Source organism: Theropithecus gelada, chromosome 1, assembly GCF_003255815.1.
Source record: "Theropithecus gelada isolate Dixy chromosome 1, Tgel_1.0, whole genome shotgun sequence".
NCBI lineage: Eukaryota > Metazoa > Chordata > Mammalia > Primates > Cercopithecidae > Theropithecus > Theropithecus gelada.
This window is the reverse complement of record NC_037668.1, coordinates 10,173,327-10,192,505: the sequence shown is the minus strand read 5'-3', so window position 1 is coordinate 10,192,505 and position 19,179 is coordinate 10,173,327. Positions and strand designations below refer to the sequence as shown.

Sequence of the window (19,179 nt, the reverse complement as noted above, 5' to 3'; positions counted from 1 at the left end):
ATTAGTTGCCATGAGAGCTGGTTGGTAAAATGAGTCTGGAATCTCCCCTCTCTCTGTTGCTTCCTTTTTCATGATGTGATATCTATACATACCAGCTCCCCTTCCCCCACTGCCATGAGTGGAAGTAGCCTAACGCCCTCACCAGAAGCAGATGCCAGCACCATGCTTCTTGTACAGCCTGAAGAATTGTGAGCCAAAGAAATCTCTTTTCTTTATGAATTACACAGCCTCGGGTATTATTTTATAGCAACACAAAGCAGGCTAAGACACAGTGTGTCCCCGGAAGCCTGGGATATACTTATACTAAAAAGTCGTTTATTTGAAATGCAAATTTAACCAGGGTCCCTCTACTTTATCTGGCAACGCTACCCTGTAGCTTTTGAATTTTTAACCTCTGGGACAAGTGAACAGGCACAACAAGGAAAACACATAGGTTTTCCAAAAGTGAAGTAAAAACTAACGTATTTTTTTAAACAAACAGTTCCAGGAAATAAACAGTTGTTGCATACTTATAGCTGTCCCTGACATATTAATTTAAATGATCCTAAATCAACATTCCCCCATAGTATTTCCTAAAACACTCATCTATGAGAAGGCCCCACCAAAAATGAGTTTCATGTTAAAAGAAGTTTGTATAATGCTTCATATTGTCTTATTTTCTTAGAGAGTCACATGTACATTAATTAATTAAAGATGCAGAAAAGTAGTGAAACCTATTTAACCTTGTATAAATCAGTGTTTCCCAAGCTCATGTAACCATGAAACATGAAAATATTTTCCTTCTTTTAATCTCCCGTTGACATCCCATCAAGATCATGTTTTGTGAATAAACTGAGAATTGCTGTCTAAATTGTTGAACAACCATTGTCTTATTCAGGAAGCAGGAAAATATTCAGAAAAACAATTTCAATATCATGGTTAATTTGTTTTAAGGTTTGCTGCCTCAGATATGAGGAAATTCAGTTAAGCAGAACACCACTTCCCCTAATAATATGGGAGAAAGGAGAGATCACTGCATTTTACATTTTGACTATAAGTTGCGTGTTTTCTGGTAGGATATTTCATAAAAGTAGTCTAGTTTACGGTTGTATTACAACTTGGTCATGTAAATCCTAGTAAACTCTTGATAGATTAAATATAGTCTCTTAACAGGTATCTCAAATGAGTAATTGTGTACTGATTGTGTGTTGTCCTATGAAGAAGTGGGGATAAAAGTTAAATACATCTGTGTTTAAAGTTGCAGCTCACCTAACTGATTTATTCAAGCAATCTTTGGCTACGCCTCCAAAATGTCCATCAGACACATTTAGGAAAGATTTCTTTGAAAAGAAATGGAGGTAAGTTAATCCAATAATGTGTTCTAATTAGTATTAGGCATGCAGTGATTGAGGAAATGGAATATGCAGGTGCTATAACTTTTGGTGACTACATCAATGAATTCACAGCCCTTCATCTCCCATACTATTAACAATTCATCATATAGTGGTGAGGGTTTTTGGTTTTGTTTTTAAGCTGAAATCATTGCCCCTTTTCACCATACTTTCCTTTCCTTTCACATAGGCACACAGCATCCTCAAAACGCTGGAAAGAAAAGATAGACAAAACGAGGTAATTCTACCCCAAAATGCACATAAGCACCTGAAAGAGCCCAGAGTAATAGACTCTGAGAATGGGATAGGCCAAAATGTCCTACCAGGCACCCAGATGTTATTTGACTCTCTTCCGCAACATGTCTACCAAGTGGTCATTCAGCTTTATGTGACGACGCCACTGTCTCTTGAGGAAACCCATTTGACCATTAGATAGATCCTCTTCCTCTCCTAAGCAAGAAAGCTGTCCAGGCCTTCTCTGTGCTTTTGGCGATTCTAATATACCAATAAATATTCTGGAACTTTAATGCAGAACACAATCATAAACTCTCAAGGTTCTTATAATTCACAGGAGGAATGTGCTCTAAGCGTTATATGGTTTGGTTTCCTTTTAGTCCTAGGTGGGGATTTCAACTCCAGCTCGTTTGTCATAGAGAAAAGAATCCGGATATAGTTGTTGAGTATGTAGCGGTACATATGATACTATCTATTGTACATATTTGCATGGCTCCTCTTCAGGATGACTTCAGGATTAATATGTTTCTTCATAAACATGTCAGGGTTGTCTTGTGAAATGTGTTAGGGGAGTGCTGAGATAAGACTTTAAGCCTCATGGGTCACCTCCCCTATTCGAGGTCAAACTAGAAGGGATATACTGTCTGCAGGGAGGATAGCTTAAGTTTTACATGACATGACAGTCTTCATAAGGAAATGAAGACTCAAATAAATGGCTATACCTGAGTGTCTTTATGCTAGGTTTCATGAAGAATGGACACTCATGGAGAAATATGATAGGGCAAAAAAGCACAATCTAATGGTAATAAGCTGGGGGACTGAGGCAAGATCTGTTGCTCATATTCCTCTCTGTGCATCTGTGTCTTCAGAGATAAGGATGCTCCTTTCCTGCAGGTATTGCAAGGGCATCTCTCATAAGAGGGTCTTATGAGCTGCTTCAGGGGAAGGGCAGAAAATCGTTTCTAGGTTTTATGTCCTGCTTCAGGGAAGAAGGGCAGAGGGAAGGTGAGAGTAACCTTCCTGCTTCTGCCATTTTCTCACATTCCTTCAGCTGAAAATATTCAGTGTGTCAAGCTGCCATATTTTAAGGTAATGTGCCCTGAAGCCCATTATTATCAGAATATCCCTAAGAGCTTCTCCAAGAGACCATGATTGCCTGAGAGGAAGGAGATTGAGAGATGGGGGATAGGATGAGATAGAGACTTCATTATTATGTACTCTTGAGTGTTCATTAAACTGTGTACATACGCTTGTATTATCTATACAAATTTATTAAATTTTGAAACATTAACAATTTCAAGTTTTAACTTATAGGTATATAATGGCAAGCCAGTGAAAGTTTTTTGAAGAAGAAGAGTAAAGCATATAATTAGATGAGTGTCACAGAAAGACAAGTGTTGGCAATGTGGAAAATGACCTGGGTCAAGGAAAGAGCAAGTTTCAAGGAAATAGAAGCTGGTCAGCAAATGTCAGATGATTTAGAAGAATTAGAAATGGGAATGAAAAAAGAAATTTGGGTTTATCAGTTACAAGATTGATTAGCTTCTTTTGTGAGAATAAGTTTAAGAGAGTGGTGGGCAGCAACCAGACTGCCATAGATCGGCGAGTGAATCCAGTGACGCAGTAGAGATAAGAAACTTTTAATGGGAAGTGAAAGTTGAAGTAAGGTTGTATTTTGATCATGCCTGTCTGGTATTTCCAGACAGGTCAACTAGTATAAGAGCACTGGTCACAGATCCAATCAGTTACAATTTGATTACTTACAGAATGTCTGATGCTGGCTGCTTGTTTCACTTCAGTAACATTTACTTCAGGAGTTCAGTTTGCTCATCAATAAACGGAGGCTAATTGGACTACCAAATAGCAGTCCATAGCAGACCCATAGCAGGTCTCTTTTAGCTCTCACACTGGGGGACTGACGGCTGACTAGCATGTGCAGTTGTCAAGATCATGGGTTTGGAGGCAAGCAACCTGGGTTTTAATTTAGATTCCACCCTTAATTGGTAATGTGATTTGGAACAGGTTACTTAACTTCTCTATACTTTGGTTTTTCAACTCATAAAATGAGGACAAAAGTAGTAACTCACAGGGTTATTGTAAGATTAAGTGTAAAATATTTTGCAAAACTTAAGCTTTTTAAGTGCAATAAGCACTTAAAAATGAAAACTATTTCAGGGAGGATTTAGTTCAACTACATTTAACAGACAACCTCCAAATCCGTGCTCATATTAAAAAGGGGCTTATTTTCCTAATGTGAAAGAAGTCAGAGATGGGCAGTTCATGGTAGGAAGCACCACAACATCATCAGGAATTCAGATTCCTTCTTTTTATCTGTTCCATCATTCTTAGTATATCATTTTCATTCTCAAGCTTACTTCCTAGTTGCAAAATGATTGCTGCAGCCCCATGCATTACATTCATATTTCAGGAAGCTGGGAAAGACACAAGGCAAGGACAAGGAAAAGTCTCCCAGCTGAGTCAGCCCTCTCTAAAAGCTCCTGGACTTACCCAGTGACTTCGTTTACATCTCATTGGTTTTCCCTACATAATGTCTCCCCAACATAGGGGTTCTGGTATTGGAAAACAGGACTATCATGATTGCTTTTATTTAACTCTATAACCACTGACCACATTATTCACAAATCATGCCTCAAGATTCTGTTTTTGGTTTAAGTTTTTTTGTTACTACTGCTACTGAAATTATGAAAACCAGTAGACTCTAGCTGTCATTTAAACCTCAGAGAATTGAAAAACCTCAAGAAGTTTAACCATTACAGGGCTATGTGATTTTTAGCCTTTTGAGACCAATTACAAAATCAAACTAACATCCGGTATCATTATTTCCTATCTTACATGAGAGTCTGATTTTTGAAGTAAGAAATGTGACTGATTCTAAAAGAAGAGAGAATGAACCAAAACAATTTGACAAAAAATATCTAACAAATTAATTCTTATCAGTTTTATTGTTAGTGATTGCATTCACTGTTGTGGGATTTAGAGCTAAAGCACAAACAAATAACACTTTAAAATGTTCCATGTCTTCTTTTGCATCATTATGGAAACATCAACCAGGAAGGAAATTGAGACAACACAAAATTATCTAATGGATATTAAGAACCACAGAATACCACCTTTTTTTAAGTCTGAATTGCACCAGTTATATCAATCTCAGGTAATTGACTATAATGAACAATAATCTAATAAAAGTTTTTATAAAAGTTGATATGCTGCATATGTTATTATGTAATCTATCTTTCCTGATGCTGTTTAATTCTTTCCTGCATCGACCTGACTGACTAACCTACACCCTTCAAATCCATATTCTCACAAGCATGTGATAGGGAAGACTAATGTCAGGTCTTGCACCTAAATAGAAGTTGTCTGCAATGCATTACTCTGACTCCCTGATCCTGCCTTTCAGTCTCTCTGTTAATCACTCTCTCCCATCTATGTTAAGCCTTTTTAGGCAGAATCTTTCCTATCATTGACCCTCCTCTGATAACCCATTTTGAAGTTTTTATTCAGTTAAAATTTCCTCACCCATCAGCTGCTAAGATAGCACTAAGAGATCGTGAGTTCTTGGAAGCTCAGGGAGGGAGAACGCTCTTCGCCTGTTCTATTTCAGCTTAACTGTAGGACCACAGCCCTGACCTTCCCCTCACTGGCCAAAAGCTCATTAAAACCCTGAAGCAAAGTGAGTATTTTCATGTGTTCAGAACACCCTGCATTTCTGTGAAAATTTCAGAAGAAATTATGGGAAATTATGACTAGTTAACAAAAGCTAGAATTGGGTTAATCAGTCTCTTATAGAATTTCAGTTTGTAAACTTTATTTTCAGGGCATTAAAAATATGTTTTCATTATTGCTTATCAATTTAACATATTTGTAACAGTTGAATTTCAGCCGTGTATAAGTCTAAAATAAGGTTTTTTTTCCTTTCAGTTTAATCATCTGGACAGTCTTTCCAAAAAACTGCCTCCTTTTACAAAGAAAAATGAAGATGCAAATGAAATGGCTGTTCAAGATACATCTGATCTTAATCTAGGTAATATGTTAGCATAGCACATACTCCTCTTAAATGTCCATAACTGAATAATACCTGACAGCGGCCTCTTAGGACATAACCACTGATAGCTGATGCCATAGCCTACAGTGACGTGCATATTACAGATCTGGCTGAGTTATATGAGAAAACTAAGATGTAAATAACATTTTGTTTTCATCCTGTATGCTTAAAATTGGCCTAAATGCATTTAGGAGACCCGACTAATTTAAAAAGCAGGGGAGTAATGAAAGTTCATTGGGGAACAAGACATTCATAAGATCTCAAAATATCAACCCACATATTACTTACAAATTATAAGGAGGAAAATGTATCTTTACAATGGAGACATTGAGCATTTTCTACCTTAACTAAGTCATCAAACTCCTACCAACAATGAGACAACCTAGCAGTGAGTGAGTTCTCGTGTGATGCAACACAAAGTGCATAGATTCTTGATATAGTCTGGCTTTGTCCCCACCCAAACCTCATCTTGAATTCCCAAGTATTGTGGGAGGTACCTGGTGGGAGGTAATTGAATCATGGGGGCAGGTCTTTCCCATGTTGTTCTCGTGATAGTGAATAAGTCTCATGAGATCTGATGGGTTTATAAGGGGGAGTTCCCCTGCACAAGCTCGCTGTCTATTTTCTTGCTGCCATTTATGTAAGACATGACTTGCTCCTCCTTGCCTTCCACCGTGATTGTGAGGCCTCCCCAGCTATGTGGAACTGGGAGTCCATTAAACCTTTTCCTATAGACATACCCAGTCTTGGATATGTCTTTATAACCAGTGTGAAAACCGACTAATACAATCCTATAGAGAATTCTTGCCAAAAATGCTTAACCAGAATCTAATCAAGAGGAAACAGAGACAAATGTCTACCAAAATGTAGACATTCTGTAAGACTACCAGCCTAGCCTCTTCAAAAATCAATATCATTAAAACAAAAAAGATGGGATGATTGTTCTAAACTGAAACAGACTAAAGTGATATAAAAACTAATGTGAAACCTAAGCTTTGATTAGATCTTTGGTTGAGGAAAAAACAGCTGTAAAAGATATTTTGGAAAAACTGCACAAGTTTGATTAGGAGACTGTGTAAGAGAGGACATTGTTAAATTACTGTTAATTTCTTGGGTATGATGATGGTGCTGTGAATATGTAGGAGAATGTCTTCATTTTCAGGAGCCGCATGCTGAAGAATTTAGGGATGAAATAAAATTTAGTGTTTCTCTCTGGTAAACTGAGTAGTTAAAATACCCAGATAGAGGAATTTTCTACTGTACAGTACGATACTTGAAGTTCCTGTTTGTTAAAGGCAAACATTATATCATATTTTAAGAATCCCTGCCTCTTAATGGCTTTCTTATATTTAGTCTTTCTAAAGAGAGTGGGAGAAAAGGTACCTTGTTCATTGTAAAACACCTTGTTCAATGTTTGTTCATACAAACAGTAGTAGTCATTATATCATTGTACAAAATATCACTTTGTAAGGTTCATGTCGGGTTTTCTAGATTTCGAGCCACGTAAGGTTTCAGAACAGAAGTCCTCAAGTGTGGCTAGCCTTCCAAAACCAGAGATTTCTGCGGCTAAGAAGGATTTCACTGCTCAGAACCAAACAGAAAATTTAACAAAATCTCCTGAAGGTATGGCAGTCACTTTTTTATCTTACTGTTTCTTGAAACTGAACATTATGCCTTTTTGGCTTATGGGAGATGGCACTAGGAAGCATGGTTGAGAGTTACAGAAAAAAATTGAGAGGGTCACAGATGCTGGGACTACACAGCTTTGCAAAGCTTCTTAATACATCAAAGTATCTTCAATAACATTTTTGAGAATGACTGAAAGTTCCAGATTGAAGGAAAGAAACATAAAGCAATATTTTTTGATGTTATTTTATTTCATTTTACTTAATTTTTTCCCTTTTAATTATCTAAGAACTTGTATGATTTATTGAAGATCAGACAACACCTGACAGTTTTTCTCGAGTAGTCAAAAATTTGGTACTTAGATTTACCTGTTATCTCAGTACTTTCTTGGTCCTGCAGGTGCTAGAAGAAAAACATAAGATGTAGTCTCTATCTTACGTAGCACATAATCTTACTGGACTAGCAGAAATTGAAATACAGAATAATACAGGATTATATCTAGTTACAATAGAGTCACATCATGCTGATTTCACTAAGATAATTCAACTAAATATAGTTGGTCACAAAAGAGAGATAGAGAGAGTAATTTGCATTGTGTAGATAATTTTGCCACCACTTGGTTCCTGTGGGCATGTTGCATGCTTAATGTGAGGTGGGAATCTACAGATGGGTTTCAGTTATCTCTTATAGAGCAAGTATTTTGCCACATTTAAGGATGAATTAAAAGATTTACCTGGCCAGGCACTGTGGCTCATGCCTGTAATCCCAGCACTTTGTGAGGCCGAGGCGGGCAGATCACTTGAGGTCGGGAGTGCAAGACCACTGGCCAACATGGTGAAACCCTGTATCTAGTAAAAATACAAAAATTAGCTGGGCATGGTGGCGCGTGCCTGTAACGCTAGCTACTGAGGAGGCTGAGGCGGAGAATCGCTTGAATCTGGGAGGCAGAGGTTCCAATGAGCTGAGATCGTGCCACTGCACTCCAGCCTAGGCAACAGAGTGAGACTCTATCTTAAAAAAAAAGAAAAAGAAAAAGAAAAAAGAAAAAGGATTTACCCCATACAAGACTTTTGCGTTTCTGACTTAAACTTCTCTCCTACAAGTTTTATTCGTTCAGTGGATAATTACTCAATGCCTACTGTGTGCTAGGCATTGTTCTAGGCATGGATATACAACAGTGATGAGACCCCTCCCATGTCTGATGGAGCTAGACCTCTCACATATTATGGGCAAATGTAGACAATATGTAAACAAATAAATAACTCAGATAAATTCAGGTTGTAATAAATATTATGACATAATAAAACAGTACAATGTATGGAGAGTGACTTGGGGAGAGGGACAACATCCCATTAGGAGATTAGAAGGCCTCTCTGTGAAAAAATAGTTGAGTTGAGACAAGTACAAGAAGGAGTTAGCCCTGCAAAGATTAGGAGAGAGGAATAGTTCATGTAGTGAGAATAGCAAGTATGAAGGTCCTGAGGGGAAGAAACATTAAGGAGGCATGTAGCTAGAACAAAATGAGCAACGGAAAAAGTAGAAGGAGATGAGCTCAGACAGAGGGGCAGAGATGAGATCATGTAGTACTTCTCAGTGCAGTTTTATTCTAACATCAGTGGAAGGTTTTGAGCAGGGTAGTTATATGGCTAACTTATTTTTAAAAGATCACTCTGTGAGGATAACCACTCGTGGCAAGGAAAGGGAGGAGTGAGAAAATGAGCAAGCAAGGAAGAAGCAACTGAAGTGGCACATGTGAGAGTTGCTAAAGACCTGGGCTATGATGGGTGAAGTGGGAATGGTGAGAAGGAAATTAATAGGAACTATATCATGAGGGTGGAGCCAATAGAATTTGCTGCTCAAGAGGATGCAGGAGTGAGACAAAAAGAGGAATCAAGGATGATTCTTGGGTTAAACCGATTGTGAGGCTGAGAATTTGTAGTTTTGATGAGTTCGCACGTGGCACTGATGTTGCTGATATAGGTTCATGCCTTGAGAATGGCTGTCCTGAGGCAAACTCTAGAAGGTAAAAGTCAGGCAGAGGAAGAGCCAGTAAAGGCCATTAAGAAGAAGCCAGTAGGCCAGGCACGGTGGCTCACACCTGTAATCCCAGCACTTAGGGAGGCCGAGGCGGGCGGATCTCTGAGATCAGGAGTTCGAGACCAGCCTGGCTAACATGGTGAAATCCTGTTTCTACTAAAAATACAAAAAATTAGCCAGGCATGGTGGCATGTACCTGTGATCCCAGCTACTCGGGAGGCTGAGGCAGGAGAATCACTTGAGCCCGGGAGGTAGAGGTTGCAGTGAGCCGATTTCACGCCATTGCACTACAGCCTGGGCAATCAAGAGTGAAACTCCTTCTGAAAAGAAAAGAGAAGAGGAGAGGAGAGGGGAGGGAAAGGGAAGGGGAAAGGAGCAGCAGCCAGTAAGGTATAGCAGAATGACAGGAGTGTGAAATCACTGAGTGTTTTGAGTGTATCAAATGCCCCTGAAAGGTCAAGCAAGGTGAGGAAGGAAGGTGGGGTTGAACAAGATGGAGATCACTGGTGAACTTAACAAGGGCAGTTTCAGAGCATGGAGGGGGTTGAAGCCTAAGTAAAGTGGGTAATAGAATGGTGGCAGCACAAGACTACACAGCTTTACCCTAGAGTTTTGCTTAAAAGACTAAAGAAATGGGATTGCAGATAAAAGAGGAATATGTAGTCAAGGAAGAGATATTTTTCTAAAGATTAAGCATACTAGAGCCTATTGATTTGCAAATGATGATAATTCCATACCAGGGAGAACCTGATGATGCCAGAGAAAGGGGCACCTAAGGTGCAAGACCGCAAGATCCTAAAGAAGATGGAAGAACATGGCATCTGGGGAAAACCTTGAGTGACAGAATTAACCTTAGATATGAATAGGGTCACCTCCTCCATAGTGACAGGGGAGAAGAGAGAGAATAGGGATACAATTTCAAGCAGGTTGATAGGTTTGGTATGGGGAAGATGGATGAGGGAATTCTAGTCTGATTGCAAAGGAGTGGATATAATGATAGAGCATCAAATCTCTTCCACATAAGCAGGAAAGCAAAACAAGAAGGGAGGGACTGCTTGTGTAAGGTGGTAGTGTTGGTGAGAGACCTCAGTGAGGTCAAATAATTGCCTGCTGGATATGACAGAATAATAAGCTAGAAGAATAGGAGGTGGTAATCCAGAAAGGGTGCTTGAAACAGAGTTTGAAATGGTAAAATCATCGGGGTTGGCAAGGTAAAAAATGTGGCCATAAGACTTTGTGAGGTGGAAAAGATAAAGAAACGGTGTGATCAAGAATCAGATAAGATAGGGTGTTGGATGGATCATCCAGGTGATGTCATCAGGAAAAACAAAGTGGGAGACCCTCTCAGGTGTTAAAATCACCAGTAAATAAAGGGAATGATCGAGAGTGGTCAGTAAATAACAACCACTTGGAGAAGTAGTAACTAATATAGTCTGATGGCACAAGCTTCAAAGAAACAAAGCTTTGAAGGAGGAGAAATAAATTGTTTGAAACACCTACTGCACTCCCAGGTACCGAGGTACTTGAGATAAGGGACAATAATATGACTCCACTGTAAATGGAAAATTAAATTTTGATATAAAAAGTTTAAAGAAATTCAGAGTAGGAAGGAATTAACACAAAGCAATGGAGAAAGCTTTATGGAAGGAATGGTCTTGAAAAATAAACAGAATTTCATAGATTTTAAGATTTAAGAGGTGAATCGCCTGCAACAACCCTCATTTTACCTAAGGAAACTGAAACCTATTCAAGCAACATCTAAAATCATACAGCAGATTTGTGACTGAGCTAGGGTTAGAATGAATTTCAAGACTCCTTATTCTCTATATTATATTATACTACATTCTCGATGTAGGGAAGAGAAAAGAATATTTATTTTATTTGTTAATTCTTTTTTTGAGAGGGAGTCTTGCTCTGTCACCCAGGCTAGAGTGCAGTGGCACGATCTTGGCTCACTGCAACCTCCACATCCCGGGTTCCAGCGAGTCTCCTGCCTCAGCCTCCTAAGTAGCTGGTATTACAGGCGCCCACCATCATGCCAGCTAATTTTTTTTAGTTTTTTTTTTTTTTTTTTTTTTTTTTTTTTTAGTAGAGATGGGGTTTCACTATGTTGGCCAGTCTGGTCTCAAACTCCTGACCTAGGGTGATCCGCCCACCTCGGCCTCCCAAAGTGCTAGGATTATAGGCATGAGCCACCACACCCGGCCTGAATATTTTATTTAAAATAAAATGAATAAAATGAATGTGTTCAAAACCTTAAAGGGAGAAATGAACAGGGAATCAGTGTAAGTAGATAAGAGTGTTTTTATCTGGTACTAATACAAGGTGATGTCCAGAAAATACAATAGAGTCAGCTAGAGAAGGTTTGGACTTGCAAAATAAAACGTGGGTTCAGTGCTCACTGTGATAATACTGCATGGAAGCACCGCCAAATCCTGTAGTGGTTTAAAACAGCCAGTCTGTGGGCCTGTGGATGTCCATGGCAGCTCTGCCCCAGACTGGCACAAACCAGGGCAGTTTATCCTGGGAGAGGTAGTTGTTAACCATTCACCAGCACACCTCCGGCTGCAGGTAAGGTTCAGGTGTATTCCAGGAATGCCACACTGTAGGAGCCAAGGAGCCACCACACTGGGCAAGCCGTCCTCACAGCAGAGGGTCAAAGCTCAGGAGAGACCAGCAGAAACACATGCTGCACTTCACAGCCTCTGCTCAGCCTGGCACACACTGCCATCCACAGACACATTTGTTGGTTAAAGCAAGTCCCGTGGCCAAGCTCAAAGTCAATGGAGCAGAGAAATATACTCCACCTACAGGGAAGCCATCCTCAAAGGGGAAGTAAATAATTGTGAATAAATAATCCAGCCTTCCTCAGCATGGTAACAAGGAACCACTACTGGTTCTTCAGTCGGCTCAGGTCCAGCAGTAATATTGAGATGAACGCACTAGTTGGATTGTACCAGTTGTTCAAATATTAAAGCACCTCAGCTGGTAATTAGCCACTGCTCCAAGACCCTCAAGGACTCCCTCCCCCATGATCCCGATCCCTGGAGAAGCCCTAGGCAGGCTCAGTGGAATAATAATCTGCGTGTTTTATGGGAGTCAGTCCAGTACAGAGCAGAGCTAAGAGTACAGGCTCTATCTGGGTTCACATTCGGGCTCCTTGTGTAATAGCTATGAACACTGGGCACATTATTTAAACCCTTTATCTCTTCCTGTTTCTCTTCTGTAAAGGGGAAATAATGCTATATACATCACAAGGCTGTGAGAATTAAATTAGTTAATGTATGTAAAATACTTAGCACAGTGCCCAGCTCATGATAAACTCCATACCATATTTACTATTAATAATAATAGTATGAGCAACAAATTAGTACTTATTAGACTGATACATGAATGCACACAAAGCAGTAATACACATATGGCAAGGATATGAACCAAAACTGTACCAAGCTACCGGAATGGTTGCCTATGCAGAGAATGGTGATCAAAGGGAATAAATACATTAAAACACTGATCACTGAGTTCCATTCCCAGAGATTCTGATTCTGTTTTGGTCAGGAATAGGGCTTTACTGGCATGTGGACTGGAAATCTCTGTTCTTCCAAAAGCAGCCCAGGAGACTGTGATACACGAATGGGTTTGGGACACACCGAGTAGTAAAAGGAGCATGTTCCTTGTGGTTCCAACACACTTAGGTCCACATTCCAGCCCTGACTCTCATTATAGTTTCTTGGACAAGTTATTTAATCCTCTGATCCTCTGTTTCCTTTGGTAAACAAACAAAAAAAAGACACTGCAACTATATTAGTTAGGACTTTTCAGTTTACAGCCATGAGAACTTAAATTCAAATTCACTTGAACGACACCAACGAAAAAGGAAATTTATTGGTGACCAGAAGCAAACCACAGAAAAGTGGCTGTGTGGCTGTGGTGCTAGCCCAGGGGCATTTGGCTTCAGGTACTCTGGCTTTCCAGGAAAGTATTCGTGTCGTCTGAATGCCTGTTTCTCTCCATATCCTCCCTGCCTCCACCATGACCCATCCCTACTTGTTCTTGTTTGGTTTTATCCTCTCCTACAAAGGACAGGTTATTTCCATGTGGCAGAGATCATGACCATAAAGGCCTAAGATTCTGATTCTTCCAGATCCATAACCTAGTATGTAAGATGGGGTTATCGCTGTCCGCTTCAGTGGAAATATCCAGGGATGGGACCTCATTGACTGGGCTTTGCTCCTCATGGTTGGGACCAGGGATGTCCTGGCACCAGATGTGTGTGGCAGGAGTTTGCATAGAGATGGAGGATGGGAAGAATGCTGAGCAGTCCAAGATTATAACTGCCAGAGCCCCCTCATTCAGGTATAAAAACGTGTGGCACTCACCTGCAGATCGTGGACACTCAAATATTAGTCCCCTTCCTCTTCCTCTCTTCTTGATTTGAATGCAGGAAAGGATTTTTAACTACCATGATCTAAAATACCATTCTTATTTCCACCTCCTGGATCTATCTGTGGAACAAAGACACACAGCTACTGCTGCATGGATTTCCTACACTTGCTCATTCCCTCATGTAACTGAGGAAAAGAACAAGTCACCGAATTTAGTGATTTGAAGATTTAATTTTATGGCTTAATTTATCTATCCTTACTAAACACTTTTTAAAACTATAAATATAGTAGTAGAATCAAAATTATTGGGATTTGTTTTTACTCATTAGTTTCAAGAAATCTTTCAGAGTTAATGTTGTATTGTATTATATATTGTTGATTTAGTTGACGGAACCTTGAAGACCTGGGTATAATTCAGTTCATCCTAGGCAAGCCACTTGACTTCTTAGAATCTTATTCTTCTCATTTATTAAAAAATGGATGCTAATAGCATCTGTACTGCCCACCTTATAGGGTTGTGTGAGGACCCGTATTAGGTCATGTATGTAAAATCACTTTGTAAAATGAAAAGGCAAGAATTAACAGAAGACTTTTCTCCTTTTAAATAAGCTCTTTAAACTAAAAATAGAACTGCAATTTGACCCAGCAATCCCATTACTAGATATACAGCCAAAGAAAAAGAAATATTTCTATCAAAAAGACATATACACTCACATGTTCACTGCAGTAATGTTCACGATAGCAAAGACGTGGAACCAACCTAGGTGCCCATCAATGATGGATTGGATTTTTAAAATGTAGTACATGTACACCATAGAATACTATGCAGCCATGAAAAAGAATGAAATCATGTTCTTCGCACCAACGTGGATGCAGCTACAAGCCATTATTCTATGCAAATTAATGCAGAAACAGAAAATCCAAAATCACATGTTCTCACTTGGGTAGAAACTAAATCTTGGATACTCGTGGGCATAAAGAGGGGAACAAGACAGCGGGGACTCCGAAAGGAGAGAGGAAGGGAGGAGGCAGGCTGAAAAACGTCCTATTGGGTACTATATTCACTATTTGGGCAGCGTGATCATGCATTATACCCTTGTAACAAACCTGCAGTAAATCTAAAAGAAAAATTGAAATTAAATAAAATAAATAAAAATAAATAAGCTCTTTGAAAAGCAAAGAAGAAAAGTTTCCAAGTTGGTTTATGTTCTTATATATTCTGATATTATTTCCAATGTCTTTGAATAAAATGTCCATGTGGCATAATTTAAGCTTTCTCTCTAACAGAACCAGAATCTTATGAGCCTGTGAAAATTCCAACCCAGTCCTTGCTGCAGGATGTTGCGGGACAAGCAAGAAAAGAAAAAGTGAAGTTGCCTCGTTATTTGCTGAGTTCCAAGCCTAAGTCTCAACCTCTTGCAAAGGTAAAACAAACATGGGAACAAATGCCCCACAGCCAATCAGCATTTGATGTAATTCTTTATTTTTTATTTTTTTCAATCCTGCTCCTTTTGTAGATTTTATGTAATTCTGATTCATTGAAGTTATTAGTTTCCAACCACTGTGTACTGCTATTGACCATATTGATATTGCTATTGATCTCACCATGAAGCTCTTTAAACTTACATCTCACACATGTAAACACAGGCAGTGCTTTGATGGAGCTGGCTCATACAGGCTCCTGGGAGAAATTTTATGAGCCAGTTATCAAACCACTGATAGCTTGAAATCAGCCATGCTGGGAGTACTTGCACCATAAAATTGGTAAACACTAGAAATCAGAATTGTTTTCAGACAGCCAGTTTACCAGCATACTACTACTGGCTAAAGGAATCATTGGCCACCGTTGCCATGACTCTTAGGATAAAATCCAAATGACTTAACATGAGGACAAGGCCCCATTTGCTTCTTCGCCCTCACCCTGTCAAACTCACTATAATTCAGTCATTGTAGATTTCATTCTTTACAAGTACTAAGCTCCTTCCTTCCTCAGAGCCTCTAAGATTAAGATTCCACCCAGTTCTATTGGGAAACCTTCTGGAGTCCACCAGTTTTGATAATTGTCTTTTTTTTCTTCCATGGCACACTGTGTTCATCTCCATCACAGAATTTATTGTTATATATAACTGACAAAATTACAGTACGTCTCAAACTTTAATGTGCCTATGGATTACCTCAGGATCTTATTAAAATTCAGATTCTGACTCACTAGGTCTGGTGTAGGGCATGGGGTTCTGCAGTTCTAACAAACTCTGAGATGATGTCACCGCTGCTGATGTGAGGAATAATAAGGGCACAGACCAATGGTTCTCAAAGTGTGGTTGTCTGACCAGCAGCATTGCCAACACTAAGAACTTGTTATAAATGCAAATTCTTGGGCCCTGCCCCCAACCAACAGAATGAAAAACTCTGGGGGTAAAGTCAGCAATCTGTGTATTATTATTAATGAGTCCTCCAGGAGATTCTGATGGAAGCTAATGTTTGATGACCACTGGCACAGATGGAAGAGCACAGACTCTCGAATCAGGCAAACTTGAGTCTGAATCTTTGCTATGCTACTTACCACTTGAACAATCATCTTTCACTTCTCTGAACTTGACTTCCTTATCCTTAAAAGAAAGCCTAAAATACCTCCCTAAACGGCTGTTGTAAGGATTACATGAGACTATAAACATTCATTTCCTCCAGCGACCAAAAAGTTATTTTCCTCTGGTGACAGGGCCTTTTTTTTTTTTTTTTTCTAATCTTGGGAACTCAAAATAGAACCATTTTATTAATTTTTCCTTAATGCAAAGGTGCAAGATTCTGTTGCAGGAAAAGTGAACACATCCTCTATTGCATCTGCCGCCGTTAATAATCCACAGTCATCCCCTTTTGGGTTCCATCTTCTCCCGTCATCAGTGAAGTTTGGAGTGCTTAAGGAAGGACATACCTATGCCACAGTTGTAAAGCTCAAGAATGTTGGAGTGGACTTCTGCAGGTGAGGCCAAGGGACGAAAGGTCTGCCTACCTTTCCCTACCCTGTGACTTGTCTTTGGTCACCTCCATCAGTAAATGTTTATTGGACCGAACTATAATTACTCCTTGAATCTTCACATGATTCATTCAGTCATTTACACACTTATTCATTCATCAACAAATCAGTGAGTGTTTATCGGGCTCCAATTATATGGTAGATACTTCCTTGCCCTCCTATTCATCATTATTCATACTTTGGTAAAAGCAACTCACATCCTGATCTCCACTAGTGGAAAAAAAGGAGGAGGTTGTACAAGTGTTACAGCTACTAATGCACTATAATTGAAAGTCTTTTTCTCAAATCCACTAACTATAATAATACCAGCTGATGTTTGTTTGCACAGTATGATCTGAAAAGCACTTTTAATTACATTGTTTCTGCATAATGGAGGGAAAAACCTTATGAGACTACTATAAAAGGAGAAACTGTGTAACTTGTTTTAACATCTTGTAGGTTAGCAGAGGCCAAATTTCAGATCTCCTGAGTCCCACCATATGCCTTGCTTTACTAATACTTTTGTGTGAAATTTCAAACCTTTCCATTGGATCAATAAACCATATACCTCTACCAAACCATTCCCAAGTACAAAATGTCCACTATTCTATCTTAAACCTAAGCATGTGTATTACTTCCATTAAAATGGAATATATGTTTATTTCAGTTGCAGTCATTTTCAGAGTTCAGTGGTAAGTCCTTCACAAGTGTTTGTGATTCTGATTGATGATTGGAAATCAGATAAGACAAAATGATAGAAGCATCCAGTTTGAAAGATCCCTGTCCTATTTCAGTTGTTTCAGTTGAGGCAAATCCCCAGCTTCAGGAATGACCTTTGCTTCCTGAGAAACAATCTGATGTGGAACTCAGGCCACCAAATCACACATTATTATTTTTTAGGTTGTTGCCAACAAAGTGGGTGGGGAGAAATAGAGAGTCAACCTCAAACTAATAAAACTCATTCGTGCGGGTCCTGTCGCTCCAGTATAAAATTTTAGTTTTGGAGATTTCACTCCTCAGCTTGTTAATTCAGCCACGATAGAGCAGACAGCAAGGTTGATGGAGGAAGAAGCAGTGTTGGGGTCAGAGTGGAGGCAGGCTTTCCTTGGCATTTTAATTTACTCCAGGTCTTTAACCTTCAAGCAGAACCCACAAACCACAGGAAGGGAGAGAGATCAATAAGCACCATGTGTGAGCTCAGAGCTTTTCAAGTTCTTCGACATTTTCTGAGCCTTTCTGTTTCTCCTCTCCTCAAACATGCAAACCCCATACCAAGATAGAGCAAGGCTGGCTCCCATGCTCCACTGCCTTCCAAAAGAGCCTTTATTCTTCAACTTAACGACCCGGCTGCCAGCGTTTGCGTTCATGCTGGCAGCTACGCTGAAATGCACACACCAGCCAAACAGTCCCACTGCCCAAGCCTGGGCTGCTCGTCAGCAACCAGTAACAAAGGGTTGAAATTCAGGTTGGAGCCCGTTTTATGCTGATGAAAACTGTTGGAAAGGCAGTTGTGAAATGGGCCCCAGATTCTTCTCCCAATTGAATATTAAAGTTGTTTTTTTAATGGTATGGACCCCCGGCTCCTGTGTAGCAAGTATTAACACCTTCCTTATTTTATAACATCCCAGCTTATTCATTGCTCCTGTTTTTCATTATGGCATCAATTTATTTTCATCTTGCTGCCTTGTAGGTTTAAAGTAAAGCAGCCCCCACCCAGCACAGGACTGAAAGTGACTTACAAACCTGGACCCGTAAGTCCTATGTCATCTGTTGTGTTTCCTTGCGTGCATGTAAATGAATATGTATAGGTTTCCAGTGAAGTGGGCTTTGAAATCATTCTGCCCATTCATTTCAAACTATGTATAAGTCTAATGTTTTTAATATCATAAGCAAAAGATTTCTGGTAGTGATACAGTATGTGGCTTGATGGCATTCATTCCATGTGGTAACCATGAGACCGATCCTATGCATAAACAGAGTTAAACTGCCAGCTATGGAAACAATTCTGAAGCTCACCTCACTTGTCCCAATATTACAGTTATGTACCGTTGTATAAAAACTACCGTTTTAAAAAGTAAATCCTTATGCAAACTGAAAAATAATTATTCCATTCTTTATATTTTATGTAAATCTGGTTTGCTCTCTTGGTATTTGCCAGAGAATATTATTTAATGCTATATTAAGAAATCATGGGCCGGGCGCGGTGGCTCACGCCTGTAATCCCAGCACTTTGGGAGGCCGAGGCGGGCGGATCACAAGGTCAGGAGATCGAGACCACGGTGAAACCCCGTCTCTACTAAAAATACAAAAAATTAGCCGGGCGCGGTTGTGGGCGCCTGTAGTCCCAGCTACTCGGGAGGCTGAGGCAGGAGAATGGCGTGAACCCGGGAGGCGGAGCTTGCAGTGAGCCGAGATCGCGCCACTGCACTCCAGCCTGGGCGACAGAGC

At 39.7% G+C, this 19,179-nt stretch overlaps 1 protein-coding gene across 1 annotated transcript in view; it reads left to right on the top strand.

Moving 5' to 3' along the window:
• SPAG17 (sperm associated antigen 17) overlaps positions 1-19,179 on the top strand; it is a 232,641-nt gene that overhangs the window by 194,741 nt on the left and 18,721 nt on the right. Inside the window, exons 39-46 of the mRNA XM_025390599.1 lie at positions 1,238-1,337; positions 1,561-1,608; positions 4,677-4,776; positions 5,547-5,649; positions 7,162-7,293; positions 15,006-15,142; positions 16,514-16,698; positions 18,422-18,482. Coding sequence (XP_025246384.1) covers positions 1,238-1,337; positions 1,561-1,608; positions 4,677-4,776; positions 5,547-5,649; positions 7,162-7,293; positions 15,006-15,142; positions 16,514-16,698; positions 18,422-18,482 — 866 coding nt within the window. The remainder of the gene's footprint in view (positions 1-1,237; positions 1,338-1,560; positions 1,609-4,676; positions 4,777-5,546; positions 5,650-7,161; positions 7,294-15,005; positions 15,143-16,513; positions 16,699-18,421; positions 18,483-19,179) is intronic.